The sequence below is a fragment of the Ochotona curzoniae genome, unplaced genomic scaffold (assembly GCF_017591425.1).
Source record: "Ochotona curzoniae isolate NIBS_2020 unplaced genomic scaffold, NIBS_Ocur_1.0 scaffold_4505, whole genome shotgun sequence".
Taxonomy (NCBI): Eukaryota; Metazoa; Chordata; class Mammalia; order Lagomorpha; family Ochotonidae; genus Ochotona; species Ochotona curzoniae.
The window spans coordinates 53,484,923-53,505,253 of NW_024467118.1; the positions used below are offsets into that span (position 1 = coordinate 53,484,923).

A 20,331-nucleotide genomic window follows, 5' to 3' on the forward strand; every position below is an offset into this window, starting at 1 on the left:
ATGTTTAATCATACATGCATCTGTTACATTTTCACATAATATATGTATATGTTCACATATACATGGAATTTGTATAACTTGATGTACCTTGGGATTGCACACTCAAAAGGTAAAACTAAAAATCAACATTTTAACAAAATAAAGTTAAAACTGAGTAATAACGGAAAAACATGCTCAAAGCCATATATCAAAAGAAAACATAACCAAGGGAATACAGTAAGTTATAAGCACAATATTTTGTACATTCTTTTCTAGTGTAAAAAAAGATTAAATAAAAACTAGGTAGTTTAATTCACAGGTTTTATGTCATAGGCCACATTTGTGTTGTGATTCCAAAACTTCAGTGTACTTGGTAACACAGAGTCAATGAGTATATATTTCTAGAACTCAGCAGTTTTAGAAAATGGAGATAAACATCTGGAAAAGGGAAAAAGCAACTTTACGGTGTTTTTCTAAACCAGATAACAGAGGTAATAATTTTAAAATATGTATATGCAAGGAATGATGTACACACACATACATACTCATCTCCCTCCTGTCTACCCAAACAGCTGAAACCAACACCACCCCAGCAACAAAAGCAACTAGCTCAGCTCTTGCATTAAATACTGTTTTCCATAGATACGTTGTCAGTGCTCCTTGGGAGAAGCACTAATACTACTTCAATGGAAGAGAACATGCAAAGTAACCTTAAAACATCTTATTCCAAGAAGCAGACAAACGTAGACGCATCATGATTCAGGAATTGGTCCACATGACCAAATTTAGGACCATGTAACCATGAAGAATCATCATCACAGCAATGCATTAGTCAACACCAAAGAACCAGGGAACTGAGACGATCCTAGTAACAGGAAAGCAAGGAGAGGCTCTCCTTTATGCCAAATAGTTGATATTCTTTCATAGAAGAAATGACAGGATTTTTAAATCACCATTTTACAATCACCTGCACAATGCCAAATTCAGGCAAGTGTTATCACTGGATAACAATGGATACGACAGCCACTGGGTAAAATTTTCTAAGAAAAAAAAGATAATCATATGTTCATCAAATATCCTCCTAATCCACTTTTCTCTGCAAAATTCTTACTGCAGGGAAACCATACTTCTATTAAGAAGATTTCTGGCAACAAGTGATCATTTAGGTTCAAAAAGTACTATCTGAGGACCCCTTACCCTGAAAGACTAAAAAAGATTAATAGTCTTAGTTGACAAAACAAAAGCAAGATATAAATTATAAATCACACGACAAAGGCACTTAGGAGAGGGACTCAACGATAATCCTTTGTAGTCACAAATCATACCCTGATAGCTATCAGAGCTTAGCAAATTATTAGAGTTTTGAACAAATTAACCTCTTTAACATTCAAAAATGGGGGTCACTGTATTTCAGTCTCAGTGTAATGAAGAATAGATGATTTCGAGTATGTGTGTGTGTGTCTGTGTGTGTCTGTGTGTGTATGGAGATAGACACTTTTATGGAAGATTCTACATATCTAATACATAATAAACAATCTTAATTAGTTGAGAGAAGAAAGACATTAGCGAACATCTAATTTGTCAGTAAGAAATTATTTTCGACCCTCTTCAAAATACTTTTGTAATTTGCTAACGTTTGCAATTATTTGGAATCCAAAAAAATGATCTATCTTCAACACATCCTGAAAAGTTTTGTTACACATACACCTTCCTTTTCTCCACAAATGGCTTCTAATTTTGTTCTATAAGGATTTTTTTTTCTTCACAATTGATCCACCAGCAAAACCTAAAAATTGGATATTGCATTGCTAAATTTTTTGGTAAATTCTGAAGATTATTGACTTCAAGGGACAATACATCTAGAAATTTTACAATTAAGAGGAATACTCCCTATAGTATAATTTGGTAAAGGAAGTTTAGAGTTAACACTTTAATGGAGGTGAGAATTGTATTGAATAGTCTTAATTAACAACTTTATTTGGACAAGAAATTTGATGTTAGCACTCAGGGAAGTGAGAATTGAATTCTGAGATTTGTGAATAACTGACTGTGTGAAGGAAGAATAAATGCTTTTTTAAAAGAACTTATAAGCAAGCCAAAAGCTCATTCACCAGCATTTCAAAGAGAAATAACCAGAGAAACTAAATTGACTCTATGAGACAATTTTGCTTTTTTCTTAATGGAAAACTTTAAGATTTATTTAAAACATAGGGCTGGAGTATTGGTTCAACTGGTTAACCTACACCTCCAAGCACCACGTCCCATACAGGCACCAGTTTCCATCCCAGCAGCTCCACTTCTGATTCACCTCCCTGTAGTCTGGGAAAGCAGCAGAGGACAGACAGCACAAAGCCTTGGGACCCTGAATCCATGTGGGAGACCTGGAAGGAGCTCCTGACCCCTGGCTTCAAATCAGCTCAACTCTAGCCACTGCAGCCATTTGAGGAGTGAACCAGTGGATGGAAGATCTTTGTCTCTCCTCCTTTCAATAAAATCTACCTTTTCAGTAAAAAAAAAAAAAAATATATATATATATATATAAACATATATTAATATATAAATAATCACAAAAATATTTTTAAAACATATATCTCCCATATGTTTTGAGGCCTATTCTATAGTATAGAAATATAATTTCAATACTTTTACTAGGATTATGTTTTTGGAACTCTCTGCTACTCTTTCATCTGGCCATCATCATCTTGTCAAGTTTTTGATTCACTCTGTCCTTTATACATGAGGCACCTGGGATCTGACCTCAGGTTCCATCATAAGCAATCAACAGAGTTCTCCTTTCAAGTTTATATGATGCTAAAATACAAATGTATCAACTCCACTCAGTAAGTATCAAAGCATGCTACCATCAGCTTCAGTCTTTCATTCCAGTTTCAGGATCATCCTGAATAACACAACATACCAAAAACTGTATAATCTAGATAGACAACCCCCTAATCCCACAGCTTCTCAAACTTTTCTATCCCGTAAAAGATTCAGCTTCATCATTTTTGAGCAATTCCCTCATTTACTGGGAATTCTTTTTATGCAAACTTCCTTATTTTTAACTCATCCTGCTTTCTGAGAAAGCTGCTCAGTGGGGACGAATTTGATGGGATCACACTAACCCGTCGCCTCTCTCGAACTCCCACCTCACTGTGAAATCATCAATCTCAAAGACACTCTCTTGGCACTCTAAATCCCCTTAATAGCACAAAGCAAAGAGGGTAATCCCACAGAAGAGTTGTTCTTGCTCATAACTTGCAGAATGTGGGGTCAGAAAATCAATTGGTTTTACACATTCTTCACAAAACAGTCAAGTTTTCTAACCCTATAAAGAATTCCCAAAGCTACACGGCCAGCGATGCAGTTACACGATTCCCTCCCGCTCCTCAGTGAAGATAAAACCAAGGTATAAGTGATGAACTTAGTGATCACTGTAGAATCACTAAGAATACATTAATTTAAGCAGTTAGTCCTTTGGTCTTTTCACACAACATTGATGTACGAATATCTGGGTATAAAGTCCATAAATCTTCCAACATTGTAAATAAACCTCCGCTTGTTCTGTAACAACTCCAATCATACCTTGATTCACAAAAAATTTTCTGATAGCATGAATCTTTTTCTCACGTAACCAAGACACTTCCAAAATTCTACAGCTTATACAAATTCAGCTATAATAATTAAATAAGCAAAAAGCACATATGTTAAGGCCATGACAAGCTAAATACCATTAAAAAATTAAGGATGCATATCGAATAATTCAAAAACCTAAGCTAAGTAAATATGCTACCTGTAGGGTGTGGTGTATCTTTAGGAATATTTTGTTTGTCATCAAACCACCTATAATTATATGTTAACTCTGAAATAAATTGTAAATAAAATGTTCCTAGATTAGTTACAAAAAAGTGTGACTCATGAAGTGTACTTTATAATAACACTAATAGAGAATCAATATTTCCTATTTCAGAAGCCAAAACATAAAATACTACCTATATCTTGTGAAGCCAAGAGCCATTTTTATATTTTTATTCGAAACTGTAATTCTATTCCCAAGTGCCAAATTGATTTTATTTCACCTGAGTAGTGTGTTAGACCATTCCTTAAGGTAGATACATTCTATTCACATGTACTAGCACAATTCGGAAAATAACATTGGTATTTACTTGAGTACAGAGCCTCAGAATTGATAGAAGTGGAACTCAGAAGAATCTGATGGTGTGGTGTTTCAAAATGCTTATTTTGTAGCCATCACCACACATACATTCATTACTATGTTGTGATTAACACGTTGTGGTAAGATCAATCCCAAAATTTTTAGAACACCAAAATTTCCAGTCTACAAGCTTGTCTCAATGAAACAGGTTCTTTTCACTGTCGTAGGCTACTGATAACCTGAAATTCTACTATAGCCCAAAACAATTTAGACGCATAAACTAAATCTTTGAGAAGTCCTGTCGCATGGACCCACAAAATAAAAAGTGCTTCTTCTGGGAAAAACAAATGAAACATGTAACATAAAACTCCCTGGACAAGAAATTCTAATGCCAAATGATTTTGCTGGAAAATTCTAAGAAACATTTAAACAATTAGCACTAATTTTACATAATCTCGTCCAAAAACTAAAAAAGTCTTTTTTATGATATCACAACAAATGAAATCTACCCCAGTACCTATCACGAACTTAAATGCAAAATTCTTCAATAAGATGTCAGAAACAATCCAAAAAATGCATAAATCAATCTAACATAATTAAATAGGATTTATTACAGTATGCAGGATTGATATAACAATCAATAGCAAAAGAAGAAATCCTATCAATTCACATTAAAAAAATGTTAACAAAACCCAAAACTCATACAGAACAAAAACAAAAGGACACTAGGGGGTAGGTGAAGTTTCTCTATTTGATCAAGATCAGCTACAAAAATTAAATTATATGTATATTTTTGTTTCCAGATCTCAAACTATAAAACACAGAAAGCATAAAATTTTCAGGGGAAAAAAAAAAACAATAGGAGAGCCTTGCACAGTGGCATCCGATATGAGTGCCATTTCCAGCCCCGGCTGCTCCACTTCCTACCCAGCTCTCTGCTAATGTACTTGAGGAAGCAGCAGAAGACAGACCAGGTGCTTAGGTCCCTGTACCCAAGTGAGAGACCCAGAGGAAGGTCCAGCAGGTGAAAATCTGTTCATTCATATTCTCTCTCTCTCTCTCTCTCTCGTTTTCTTTCTCTGCCTTTCAAATAAATAAAAATAAATCTTTAATAACAAAAATTGAGACAGTATTTAGTATTCACAGCTGAATCAGTTGTTCTTCAACTTGACTGGTAACTGGTCCTAACAAAAATTAAAACATGCAACAATTCTGTAATGAGGATGCATCACAGATTGGGAGAATATATTTGAAAAGTACATATTTAACAAAGGCCTAATACTTAAAATAATATTGAAAAAAATGTCAAAACTCATGCTACACACAAAAAGCAGAAATGCACAAAAGACATAAACAGACAGCTCATCTGAGAGGACATGAGAAATAAGCAACTAAAAAGCGCCCGTCATCATCAGTTACTAGGTAAGTGCTCAATAAAATCCTAACAAAATGCTACCACATTTCTATCTAAATGCCTAAAAGAAACAGTGACAACATCAAAGTCTGGCAAAGGAAAACAAGCAAACAAAAAAGTGACCTCACTTACTTATACACTGCTATTCGCAATATAAGATAATGCAACCACACTAGAATTATTTTGACAATTTATCTTAAAAAATAACCTATCATAAACCAGCTTTCACATACTTTAATGCTGATTCAAAGAAAAGTTCCTACATATTTATCCTAAAATAATGAGATAACCCCGGGGCAACAGTTTTAAACATTCAAAAACTATCCATACATTACCTGCACACAGAACACTGCCGCTGAGGCTGCAGAGCGGTGAACATAACAATCATAGAATAGTTTCGAGGTGGAGCCTTTATAAATTTTCGGAATTTATCACCATTCATCCGGAAGATGGAACGCCTGGAACTCCATTCCATCAGCTGCTCTACTTTTTCAGCTAGAAGGTTCTGCAAATAAAGACAGGAATTTAAACAGAATTAAAATGCTGAAGTTCAGGGCCCGGCGCGGTGGCGCAGTGGCTAAGGTCCTCACCTTGCACTCCCGGGATCCCATATGGGTGCCGGTTCTAATCCCTGGCAAGCTCCACTTCCCACCCAGCTCCCTGCCTGTGGCCCGGGAAAGCAGGCGAGGACGGCCCAAAGCTTTGGGACCCTGCACCCACGTGGGAGACCCAGAAGAGGCTCCTGGCTTCGGATCTGCATAGCATTGGCTGTTGCGCTCACTTGGGGAGTGAATCATCGGAAGGAAGATCTTCCTCTCTGTTTCTCCTCTCTGTATATCTGCCTTTCCAATAAAAAAATAATAAAAATAAAATCTTTTAAAAAAAATCCTGAAGTTCATGTAAACACCACAAGTCTGTTATCACAGTTGATCATGGCCTGCTTAATTTCAGGACTCACTGGCTAGGGTGCCCCCAGTTGAGGATGGCGTGCCCCTGAGCTGCTCTTCCTGGGTGTCCTTTGGACCTCACACTTCCCAAACTGCTTGCCGGAGAAGCTGTCGATCCAGAAAACCTAGTGAGTGCCTCAACAGAAGTTTGCTCTGCTTAGTCAAGGGGCAGCCAAGTAAGAGAGAACATTTGCTGTAGTACTCCACGCAAACCCCATGGGGAAGAACGAACATTAACCATCATTTCAACCCTTACTAGAAAAGGCTTAATAGAGATCTCACCTGCCAATTGCCCTTAATATTGGTATTTACCAGCAACACCACCAGTGAACCTCAGATACAAAGCTGAAACCATGAGCAAAAAGTGCTATACAAATCTCTTTACACTAAGGTCAGAAACAGAAAAGAAAAATACATATTCTGGTTAAGGACAGGGTTCTCCTGGAACAGAGGGACTGCAGGGGGCCAGGTGCCAGTGACACAGAAGTGAAACCGACATACTAGAGACAGCCTGCTGCTGGGAAGAAAACAGCACACTGGCTTCTGCACAGGCTACTCTCACCTTTAAGTCACTCATTCTGTTGGCAAGTCTAAGAAGGATGACCTTTACAGGTTTTACGTATCCACCAGGAAAATTCCCTGTCTTTGCAAAAGTGAACAAGACTCAGAGGACAGAACAAAGACACTTGAATAGAGCCATTTTAGAACATGTTCCTAAAGCTATTGAGGTAAAATTTTTCAACCATTCCCCTCTCAACTGGAAAAGGGACATGGCACCTCTGAGTCATTCAGAGACACTGGGCCATGTATTGGGTGTGTGTGTGTGTGTGTGTGTGTGTGCATGTGTGTGTCAGTAGAGGCATCCTACCCTGTGCTACAGCAAAGGACCTGAAGTGCTCAGTACCCACCACAGCCAGGCACAAAGGCCAATGTTAAGAAATCAAAAGTGGGGAGGAAAGAAGAACCTGGCCTGCAGCACGATACTTGGATTAATAACACATCAGAGCCCTCAGACACCATACAGCATGGCGACTACATGAAACTATGGCTAATTAAACAAAGGTATTACAAGCTCAAAAACAAGTGGATTAAGTTATAAAAATGCCACATATATACACAACCAATGTACAACGATATTGATTAAACTCAAAGTTAAATAAGGTTTACTTTAGAAGGTAAGGCTCTGCCTGCTTAATACCCCAAAGTGTTGAAAACCATAAAAAAGACCATGTTCTAGCTGTTGCTAGCTTCAATGAGGAATCAAATTAAACATATTTTCCAGATAATTTTCTTATAGAAAAGTGTTACATATTTAATACAAATATAAAACATCAATATAAAAATCTAGCTTTTACACAATCATTCCTGGAAAACAAAGCAAATTATGTAAGACCACATCAAAAAGTCTATGGCAAGCAGAAATTGAGAAGTAAATTTACTTTGGTGTAAAAAAAAAAAATAACTAAAGTCCATGCATGTGAGTTTGCCCCAGATAATATGGAAAATACATTTTAAATATGAAAACAGATAACTCAGTCTGCCTCAATCTGACAGACCACTCTTAGTGGAATAATCTTGCATATTAATGTGTGATTATTATGCATCTATAACAAAAAGAATGCTATCCATCGTATTTCTATAACACTAACTGGTAATGGCTTTAGCATCAACACACAGTTTTATACCTATACCTACCAGTACAGAGTGTGTCCTACTGAATAGAGTGTGTCCTACCTGTATAGAGTGCTTCCCATCTGTGCAGAGTGTGTGGGTAGATGGCTTTGTCTGCTGCTGACTCAAGGATGGAAACCAGAACACTGCTGGCATAAACTGATATCAGAAAAGGAAAAACACCTCTACAATCACAACCTTCTAAGGAGGAATCCTGCCGCAGTTACCTTGAGATAGGTAAGCCCGGCAGGACTCACGGATTAATGAGGTTACTATAAGTGTTCATGCTTCATCTTTTACCTAACGGTTTTTATGAAACAAAACAGTTAGGCAATAGACTATTTATAAACAAACTAGCATAATATTGTATGCCAGTTAAAAATTGAGAAAATTTTTTCTCAATTGGAATTTTTGTCCCAATAACAAGCCATTTCATACCAAAAAAAGAAAGAAATGGCATATTTCATTAAGCAAAACAATCAAATTGTTCATCACAGAATAGAATGTAAAAAGATATCACTAATAATACTTTCATATACAAATTACTGTACAGTTATAATTTAATTATGATCAGATTTATCAAAGCAAAGATGCAGTTTCACATCTTAATCCATATCATAATAAAGACTTTGCACAGGGTGACCCATTCATGTGTCTCTTTGCCATTCATTTTTGTAGTATTTATTATCGTACCTGCTATCAACTGCTATAGCACAACTTGCTTAATAAAGCAAACTGCCAGACGTATACCATGTTGTAATTGGGAGAGAGGCTAGTTTCAGCTTGGAAAGTATTTCGTCTTTAAATACCAGATCCTATATATTAGTAGGACATTCTCAGATCTAAGTAAAATATAGCATAACTACTGCTTCTAGAAATCAAAATATCAAGAGATGAAACACTATACTAAATCAACTACATCACAAACTGATAGTTGAATAAGGACTACTAACAGTAATGAAGCAATAGGAACACCCACATGAGTTACAAAGTAAGACAAGTATTGGTATCAAGGATACAAGTAATAATCCATGTGTACTATAAAGAGGGGGAACCAAAAGTAAGTTTAATCAGCTAAAACACAGAAATTTTGCATTTCTACAGACAACACTATCTACACTCTTACCAGAGACTCAACTGCTGCTGTCACTACATTGCAAGATTGAAAAGAGTAAAAACGCATTAACCAAGTCACAGCGAAATATTCTTAAGAGCTAAAGAATACTGAAATATCCAGACAAAATCCCCCTTTGCGAAGTCCCTAAAGACATTTTTTCTCTAAGTAAAAAAGAAAAAAAAGCGGAATTCGGCCCTGACAGGTCCATCAGCGTCTGCACACTTGCACGGTGTAAGTCTGCCAGCCAGGGCCACCCAGCCCAGTGACATCTGAGCACAGAGAAAAGCTTCCTTGAGAAGACACAGCCACAAATGCCTGCTTTTTTCTCAGAGAGAAACTTTCACATGACAGCATGACAATACTCAATTACATGGACTTTGTCTACAGACTCAGTTAAAAAAAAAGAAAGAAAGAAAGAAAGAAATACTGCCAATAACACTCATTTAATTATGGTTTTGTCAACTGGAACTCCTCAGAAACAGCCCTTCACTTGCGGTGTACCTCAAGACATCCAAAACATGCTGAGCTCCCACAAACCCTGCAACGCTCCGCACAGAGATGCCAGGAGGATAATTTATAAAAAAATTAATAAATCACGGAGGAACTGCTAACTCGGAGATCCTTCAAGCTCTACTACTGAGAATTCTTGCTTTAGTTTCTCTTTGTACTACTCATTCTCTGGTTCTAAAACGAAACACTAAAGGGGCAATTATTTATAAAAACTACACATCTGTCTCATTTATCTATGTGTTTTCCTGTCTATACACATAACTGGTGCGACCATGCAAAAACATGAATTACCATGGCAAAATTTTAAAGTAGTATTTCAAAACACAAATACTATAAGTAATTACATGAAATCTGCTTTATGATGTATCAAATTCATATCTAAGATACTAGGACCTCATTACATGATACAAAAGGAAGTGGTAACCATAATTAATTACATCTTTTTAAATAAGACCTCAAAAATACATGACAAAATCCAAACATAGTTATATGACTGAAAGCAATAAAAATCGGTAGAAATAGGGCCCAGCGCAGTAGCCTAGCGGCTAAAGTTCTCACCTCGCACACTCCAGGATCCCATCTGGGCACCAGTTCTAATCTCAGCAGCCCCACTAGGCCACCAGGCCAGGCCCTCGGCTCTCACTTTCTTCTTGCACTGGCCTGGGACTCTCAAAGCTGTGGACCTGGCTGTTTCACATTTCTCTGAAAGGATCAACTTATTCTTATTTATGTACTACTCTTTCATCAGATATCTCTTTTGTCCTCTCTTGCTAATTGGTAAACTTTACTGTTCTTTTCCAATATGCTAGTAAGATAAAAATTTCAAATAATAGTAAAATTTGAGCCCAGCGCAATAGCCTAGCAAATAGTCTTCACTTTGAATGTGTCAGGATCCCATATGGGCGCCGGTTCTAACCCTGGCAGCCCCGCTTCCCACCCAGCTCCCTGCTGGCGGCCTGGGAAAGCAGTTGAGGACAGCCTTGGGACCCTGCACCTGCTTGGGAGACCCAGGAGAGGCTCTGACCTCCTGGCTTCGCATCAGCACAGCTCCAACCATTGTGGTCACTTGGGCAGTGAACCAGCAGACTGAAGATCTTCCTTTCTGTCTCTCCTCTCTGTATATCTGACTTTCCAACAAAAAAGATCTTTAAAAAATTTTATCAGGCAGGAATAAGTTTACCCCCTAGTCCTCTTCTCTACAACCAAACCTTTAACAATCTGAAGTTTCAGCAGTAGAAATGTTAAGACTTACAGTGAGAACTCACTTTTACCACAAAGATTTGAAAGTAAATTTCATTATAATTTATCACATATAGATGAGCTCATGAGTTTAAATGCTGCTGTGTATTAATTTATTGTAGTTCAAAGAAGATGGGTATATTTTATACTTTTACACTTTACCCTAGTTCCTTTCTTCATCTCTCAATATTTTATAAATTTCTGTAATTATATCACATAAATCTTATTTCTGTTAGAAAGGCAGAGTTAGAGAAGGAGAGACAAAGAAAGATCTTCATGCATCAGTTCATCCCTCAAGTGGCCGCAGTGGAAGCCCATGCAAAGCCAGGAGCTTCTTCCACGTTTGCCAGGCAGGTGCAGGGTCCCAAGGCTTGGGCCTTTTTTCCACTGCCTTCCCGTGCCACAAGTTGGGAACTGGAGGGAAAGTGGTGGTGACTGAGACACGAATGGCTGCCCACGTGGGATGCCAGCGCTTGAACGTGGGGGACTAGCCTGTCGTGTCACAGCGCCAGCCTCAAGGGTCAAAAATCTTAAACAACTATTTCTAACTTACATAGACTATACGTTTTCCCTTTGGGACAGTGCAAGGCGGTGCTGCTAATAACTACATTGGGATTACTTGTAAATACCACAGTGTTTTTTTAAAAATGTTTAAATGTATTTACATTTAAAAATGCTATAGTCAACAGTTCATCTTTTACCAATGTTCTTCAAAACCTGATGTTAAACATGAAAAACCCATTTGAGAAACTCTGGGAAAAGGAAATGTATTAAATATTTCTATAATACTATATTAAAATTCATTTTACAAATGCCTGTCCAGACACATAAAATTGTGATAATAAATTATACATAAGAACCCATAAGAAATACAGTATTATATAAATAATAGGTAATAAAACAAAGCAAATTTCCTGCAACTCCCATATAATACAAATTGTAATGTAAAATAAAATGGCAGTTATTCGTTTCTGTTAATTCTGGAAACTAAAAAAAAATAACAAAAAAAAAAACTGCCGTATAAAAAACACACCATTACAATGAATAAATTCTCATAATGTGTAAATACAAAGAAAATATATACATAAAACTTGGTATAAAAGCCACAAAATATTATAAATGTGTATTACTTTACATATTGTACACAAAACATCATATAAAGGCAAATACTTCAAAGAGAAAAAAGGCTCCAAGAACATGCAATGTAATCAACTGAAGAAATTGGTAGGGCCCGGCAGCGTCGCCTAGCGGCTATAGTCCTCGCCTTGATTGCACCAGGATACCATATGGGTGCTGGTTCTAATCCCGGCAGTCCCTCTTCCCATCAAGCTCCCTGCTTGTGGTCTGGGAAAGCAGTTGAGGACAGCCCAAAGCTTTGGGAACCTGCACCCATGTGGGAGACCTGGAAGAGCTCCTGGCTCCTGGCTTCGGATCAGCACAGCTCCGGCTGTTGCGGTCACTTGGGGAGTGAACCATCAGACAGAGGATCTTCCTCTCTATCTCTCCTCCTCTCTGTATATCTGACTTTGTAATGAAAATAAATAAATCTTTAAAAAAACAAAAGAAATTGGTAGCACTATCTTCACCCATGTTATGAATATGAACATTTCACGTATAATACGCATCAAAATTGAGAAAAACAGAGGCCATGTCCTGGCCGCAGCCAGTCGGGCCCCTGTTTCTGACTCGGACATTTAATGTCAATGTCCAGGTTCCAGGTCCATCTCTGCTCTGGACCTAGCTCCTGGCTAAAGCAGCTGGGAAAACAGTAGATGAAGGCGGCCCTCACACTGGGGCCTCTGCAGCTTGCACAAGAGACCAGGATGGAGTTCCTGGATCTGGCCATGGGTGAGGACATGCACTTGCCACCTGGCAGGCACCCTCCTTAGGCCACAGGGACTGACACTTCAGGCTCTCACAGCTTCTGCCTTCCCGAGAATGAAGAAAGGGGACTCACAGGAGCCAAGCGGTGGCAGGTGGGGCACAGCTCACTCCCCACACCCCAACACCAAAGAGGGCACTGACCTTCAGCAGCAGGAGGGCAACGTATCAGGGAGGGCAGGGGTGCAGACAGAGCGCAGGGCTGTGATGCTTCAGAGGGGTCACACTGGACGGTTTGGACATGCAACGTGAGCACAGAGAACCTACCCTGCACGGGCACTGGGTATTCTCTCCACAGAGAACAGAGGTGCCTACGTGCGGTGATGGTGCTTACTTTGTGGTCTTAGTAACTTATTTGCGAAGACATAGAGATCTGTCCTGTGGTTCAAGGCCCACACTCCTGAAACAGCTCAAGCTAGGCTGGATATGGAAACCAGAAACCAGGAACCCAGGTTTTCCATGTGCGTGACAGATATCCAAGTACTTAGGTCAAGTGCATCACCTGCTAAGTGCATCAGCAGGAAGCTGCAATCAGGAACCAAGCCATGCACCACCCAGATACCCTAATCAGAGATGCCTGCCTCTTAAGCACCAGGTCCAACCAGCGCCCCAGCAATGGAGACTTACTTAGCTTAACTGTGTTGATGGCTTCACAAAGTATGTGTACACCAAATCGCATACATACATATACATATATAATATTTTCTAATACTTAAAAATAAAAAGAAATGCAAAACCATTTAGCATTTTTATTCTGAAATATAAAAGTCATCATTCTAAGGTCTCAAAAGAATATCATTTTAACAGCATTTTTATAATTATTTACATAATATTTTTTACTTCCTTTATAAAATCTTGTAAAATTTACCTTGTTCTCTGTAAAAAATCAATGCCCCCACTACCATGCAAGCATAAATTTTTAAAAGGCAAATGACAGCAATGAATTTCAATTTAAATCATGAAGCAACCGAGACTGTATGTACAATTTTCTTATTCTGATTATTTTTTAAACAACAAGCGAAAACAGCACATTCTCCACAGTGGTTTCCTTTTCCTGAACTAACTGAAGGCAGCATCAGAAGACAGGCTCCCCACCACAGTCCAGCCAGTCTACGCTCCCGGACGGACTGGGTCTCACCCGAGACTCAACAACCATAAGCCCCTGTGTCAGGCACAAAGACCTTCCAATCCAACTGTGATGCACATTTCTAAAAGAACAGCTTGGAAAAAATGTTTTGTTGGAGACAGAACCTGAGGAATGCCTTCTTACACACACTATGAAATACAAATGAGAATTACAAAGTCCTGGTGATTTAAGAACAAAAGTGCAAATACTACTTATTAAAATAATTTTCTGTAACACGGTAAGTCCTCCTCCTCATAAGAATATTTGGGTAACAGACTCACTATTCATGGATATTATGAGAACAAACCCACTGACCTTTACAAAAGCTATGCATACGAGTCCAGTATGGTCACAAAGTGGCCAAAGCTCTCGCCTTGCACAAATCAGGATCCCAGATGGGCACTGGTTCATGTCCCAGCTGCTCCACTTCCCATCCAGCTCCCTGCTAGTGGCCTGGGAAAGCAGTCAAGGGCGGCCCAAAGCCTTGGGACCCTGCACCTGCATGGGAGACTCTAGAAGAAGCTCCTGGCTCCTAGCTTCAGATCAACTCAGCTCCAGATATTGCAGCCACTTGGGGGGTGAATAGCGATGGAAAATCGTTCTGACTCTTTCCAATGAAACACATAAATACAGCTTAAAAAGAAACAAAATTAAGCATATTTTAAACTCAGGGAAGGTAATGGACTAAGCATTCACAATTTTCCTGATTGTGTAGTTCCTATCTACATGGGTGCAGGGAAGATCACTACTCTCAAACTATTTAAGCACATTATCTGCACACTGGCTCTGGATACTTTTAATTGTTAAATTATCAGGTATTTCGGGTTGGTCATTTGCTAAAATTTGTTTTATTTCAAAGTCAGAGTTACAGAAAGAGGGAGGGAGAGAGAGAGAGAAGGATAAAAGAGAGATCTTCCATGGACTAGGTCACTCCCCAAATGATGAAAATGGCCAGGGCTAAGCCAGGGAGAAGTGAAGACAGAAGCTTCCCAGCACTGCGCCATCTGCTGCTGCCTTCCCAGATCAGAAGGAGCACACAGGACTGGAAATGGTTCCCATACAAATCGCTGGAGCCACAGACAGCAGTCTTGCATGCCACAGCACCAACCACCATAGGAGTCACTTCTATTGTGATTCAGCAATTTTCACTGATCCATTCATGTAGCCAATCTACTAGTAACATCCTTTGTGAGCAACACCAACAACGCTCAGACACACACAAATCAGAAGACACCACAGCAATACTGTATCGTTCATTAAGAGGGTTTAGGAACACAGAGACCTCAGCTACTAACTTGTGAAAGCAAGACAAAATCCCCTCTCTCACAAATTCTTCAACATTCATGTGTGTTTCATATCCCGCACATCTCCTCTACAATCCATTAGAGTGTGCAATCCCCTAACAAATTTAACATCTGCCTAACAAACTTAACATTCACTGACAGACTTCATCAAGGAATTTAGTTATGTTTATAGAAAGTTTGTAACTAGCCATTTCTAATTCTCAACACATGAATGCTGTTTTTGTATTTCCTAAGCCTACTCAGGTCTTCATAAAACCAGTCTGGCCTTAAGCATCGGCGTATCTGATGTGCCTTTTTAAACTCAGTTACTGTTCATTTTTTTAATATTTACTCTTATTTATACAGCATTTCGTTTTATCTTCATTATACTTTACTCTGTCGATTACATGGCCTTCCAAGGACTAACTGTGGGATACTGGTAGAAAATGGACTCAGAAAAAAAATTACTTTTACATGTCAACAAATAATTATAAAATATGTTAGAATAAAAGTTTGTAACAATCGTGGAATAATAAAATAAATATTTTTACAAATAGAATACTTATATACTGAATGCATGCTGTGTCAGATGTGACAGGAATGGCCGTCAGTAGCACTACTCTCTCTACTAGATGGTGGGCCCGTGACGTCGCTGGGAACTGGACTCACTTTTGCTTTTCCATAGTAACAGCAATGCAGCATCAACCTCAACCTCTAGTGAGTGTTAACTGTGTTGATAGGGAGGAGGCAGGGAAAGAGAAAAATAGATCCATGTGTGTCTCCCACATACAAACCCTAACAGAGCTTGTAACAAGCATGTATCCTAAAGAACTACCTAAAATACAAACCCTGTGCTGTCAGACGAAAATTACATCATAACAAGAAAAATCATACTACAAGAATGGAAACCACTAATCATTTAACCAACACAGAAAAATCCCGGAAATCATACAACAAAGACTTAATATAAATCAAGAAAATTTAGGATTAATTACACATAGGTAAGAACTGTATTTTAAATGAACAGATTTTGGACCCAGCACGATAGCATAGTGGTTAAAGTCCTTGCCTTGCACATGCCAGGATACCATATGGGTACCTGTTCTAATCCTGGCAGTCCCTCTTCCCATCCAGCTCCCTGCCTGTGGCCCGGGAAAGCAGTCAAGGATGGCCCAAAGCCTTGGGACCATGCACCCATGTGGGAGACCCGGAAGAGCTCCTGGCTCCTGGCTTTGGATTGGCTCAGCTCCAGCTGTTGCGGTCACTTGGGGAGTGAACCATAGGATGGAAGATCTTCCTCTCTGTCTCTCCTCCTCTCTGTATATCTGCCTTTCCAATAAAAGTAAATATATAAATAAATAATAAAATAAATTAAGGGATTTTAAAAAACTTGTTGTTAGCCTATTTTTGCTGTTAGTCTATTTTTAAAGTGTAAAAATGGGATGAAAAATCCTCAGTACCTCTCTTATGTTTCTACATGAACTGCAGTAGAACCTAAAAAGGCAATTTTAATTAACGATGAAATAAAGCAAAACTTAAACAGCTTTATTCCAGCCTCCATATATGCTAACATTTATTTGACCCCATCAAAGTATCAGTAAGAAGACACAGGTATTTCTGCTTTCTGATATTACATGAGAAGAACGGAAGTGGCTACCACAGGCTAACAACAGCAAAAAGGAAAAAAAAAGAAAAGGAAGAGAAAGAGAAAGAAAAGAGGGAGGGAGGGACGAACGGACTGCTAAAAATGCAATGCTTTAATGCGTAAGTAGAGTGTGAGCAGGGCAGAGAAAGTGGACAGAGACAGTGACAGCTGAGCACACCAGCAGCTCACTCACCTGTGCAAACCACCTTGGGAGTCAGTGCCAGCCTCGGAGAATCTGAGCTGTGACTGACAAATCACTGGAGACTCAGCTGGGTAACTCAGAAAATTAAAAACTGCACAAGATTCAGTCACGCACTCCCCAGCCCTAACACACACAGTGCTAAGCCGAACCTGTGAAGGACTGATCCGTTTCTCACAGTAAAAATCAGAGAAAAATCTCATTTTTATGGCAGCAGGAAGGGAACTGGAACAATTTTTGAAATACACCAGAACCTTCTCTCCATTTCAACGGTGTCTGCTATCAAGAGAAACAAATGAACCACAGCCTTATCCGCAGGGATCGGATCAGGGCCTGACTCACCGGGGGAAATGGGAAAACCCCGTTTGATCCCACCAACTATCCCAGCTTCTCTTAAAGAGGAGAAAAATACACAGAAAACCCATAGCAATCACATTCCTAGGCAACAAGCTCAGTGAAATCACAAGATTCAGAATACTACACCCCCACTCACACCAACACCTCATCACCATATCACTAAGGCCGATTTATATCAGTTCTTTCACTATTTTGGCTTTAAAAGAGAAAAAAGGAAAAAGAAGCAGGAAGAAAAAGGATGGAGGGAGGGATAACATTTCAGGATATATAGTAAAAGCAAAAATACAAATTTGATGATATAAAACACATAAAAAAAATAGACATGAGCCCAGCACAGTAGCCTAAGTGGCTAAATCCTAGCCCAGCATGTGCTGGGATCCCATGTGGGTGCCGGTTTGTATCCCAGCTGCTCCACTTCCCATCCAGTTCCCTGCTTGTGGTCTGGGAAATCAATAGAGGACAGTCCAAAGCCTTGGGACCCTGCACCTGCGTGGGAGACCCAGAGGAAATTCCAGGTTCCTGACTGCAGGTTGGTTTAGCTCTGGCCGACACAGCCACTTGGGCAGAGAACCAGTGCACAGAAGATCTCTTTGTTTTCTCCTTCTTTCTGTATATCTGCCTCTCCAATAAAAATGTACAAATCTTAAAAAAAAAAAAAAGACATGATAAAGATGTTGCAACTAACAGACTTACATTTTTAAACTATGACAAACATAAGGTGGTCTTCATTTCATAGAAAATAAACATTACCAAACATCCACAGACTAAAAGGAATTTTGTCATAAGTTTGTTTAATCCCATCATTAAAGAGAATTATAAAATTGAAAATTAATTACCCTAAAGATTGAAATTGAATTACCCTAAAGATCAGACACCAAACCCACAAAACAAGCACAAATATGTCATTTTCAAACTACAGAAAATAAAATAGAATGAAAAACACTGAAAAAAAAAAAAGATAAGACCAGCATCGGGCATAAGGCTTTGCCGGCCACCCCAGTATAACACGCTGGGCACCTGAGAAATAGCAGAAAATGACTCCAGTTCCTCAGCCCCTTCACCCATGTAGAAGACCCAGAAGTAGCCCTGGGCTCCTGGCTTCCACATGGCGCAACATCCTCACCTGTGGTTATTTGAGGAGTGAACCAGTACATGAGAGTCTCAACTTTCTCCTTCTCCACCTTCTCTCTCCCCCACCCTCACCTCCCTCTGCAACTCTGCTCTAACTCCACCTGTCAAAGAAATAACAACAACAACAACAATAATAATAATAATAAGCAGCCTTAAAAAGAAAGGCAGCTAAGTAAAATAAAATCATTATCCCTATGGGTATAAGACTAAGTAGTTCGTCTGAATTCCCCTTAGGCACTATGTAAGAAAATGAAACGTTGAATAAAATATTTCAGGAGAAAGTGAGGAAGATACAGGAGGAATGAGAAATGCTGTGTTCAGCCCTGGATACGCTGCTTTGAAACTGTGCTCTTCTTACCTTTTACTTGTTAAATATTATGGCTAGTGATGCAAGAAGCCAGTGACTCTAGAGATAACTGGAGAGCAACAAAGCTGGGGAACTAACACTAATGATCTCCCAACTCAAAAATTCATTAGAAAGCTACAATAACCATTTTAGCATGATATTAGCAAAAGAATATCAACTGGGTTGATGGAACAGAATAGACAACCAACAAATATTCTGAAGAATGGTCACTTGGATTAATGATGACTCTGCTAGTTAAAACGCGTGTCATATTGCAACAGTTGGCGTTGATCCCAAGCTTTGGGCCCTGGCTCCACCCTTCTAATATGAAGACTCTGGGAAGCTGTGCTGACAGTCTAAGAACTGCTTCCTGCTACCCATGGGGGAGTCCTAGCCTCAGCAGTTTCCAGCTCCTCGCTTCAGTCCAGAATAATCCTGGAAACTCTAAGTATGTTGCCTTCTCTAATAAATTACTAAATTTATAAAATAAAGAAGTTAACATAAATAAAGTCAAATGATAGTTGATAAAAAAAGATAGTGTTCCAACAAATGGCCCATGCCCCAGCTGCTCCACTTCCCATGCAGCTCCGTTTATTGTCTGGAAAAACAGCAGAGGATGGCTCAGCTCCTTTGGCCCCTGAACCAATGGGGTAGATCAGGACCAGCTCCTGATTCCCATCTTCAGATCAGCTCAGCTCCAGGTCTTGGAGCCATTCAGTAAATGACCCAGCAGAAAAAAGACCTTCTCTATCTCTTCTCCTCCCTCCATAAAATCTTCCTTTCAAATAAAAGAAATCTTTTTTAAAAAATGTCAAGAGTAAGAAAAAAAAAGAAACCACAGCTTTGGAGAAAACTTTTGCAAAACACATGTATTAGAAAGAACTATTAGCAAAAAAAAAAAAAAAAAAATCCTAAAACTCATCGCAAAGGTTGGGCATTGTGGCCCAGCACATTAAACCTCGACTTGAACCCCGTAAGTGTGCCTGGCTTAAGTCCTGGCTCCTGTGCTTCCAACCACTTCTATTATTGTTCCTGAGATTCTACAGGTTGTGATCCAAGTATGTGAGCTTTTGCACCAAAATGGGAAAACTGGATAGAATTTCGTGGCTCCTGGGTAATGTCCGGCCCAGCTCTTATTGTTATGTGCACTTCAGGAGTAAACCAAATGACAGAAAATGTCTTTTCTCTGTCTCTCCCCATCACTTTGTCTTAGAAATAAATAAATGAACCTTAAAAGAAATTACAACCTACTGAAAAAAAAAAACCCTTTACTTCAAAAACCCACACACAAAAAGCGCATATACAATTAGACCTTAACAGCGTCGTACTAAAG

General features: G+C 39.0%; 1 protein-coding gene across 2 annotated transcripts in view; it reads right to left on the minus strand.

The window, feature by feature from the left end:
- The window catches only part of TUSC3 (tumor suppressor candidate 3), a 144,855-nt gene that overhangs the window by 90,182 nt on the left and 34,342 nt on the right, over window positions 1–20,331 (minus strand). For both annotated transcript variants that reach the window (XM_040966221.1, XM_040966220.1), the window contains exon 2: window positions 5,882–6,051. In XM_040966221.1, the coding sequence (XP_040822155.1) occupies window positions 5,882–6,051 (170 nt within the window). The remainder of the gene's footprint in view (window positions 1–5,881; window positions 6,052–20,331) is intronic.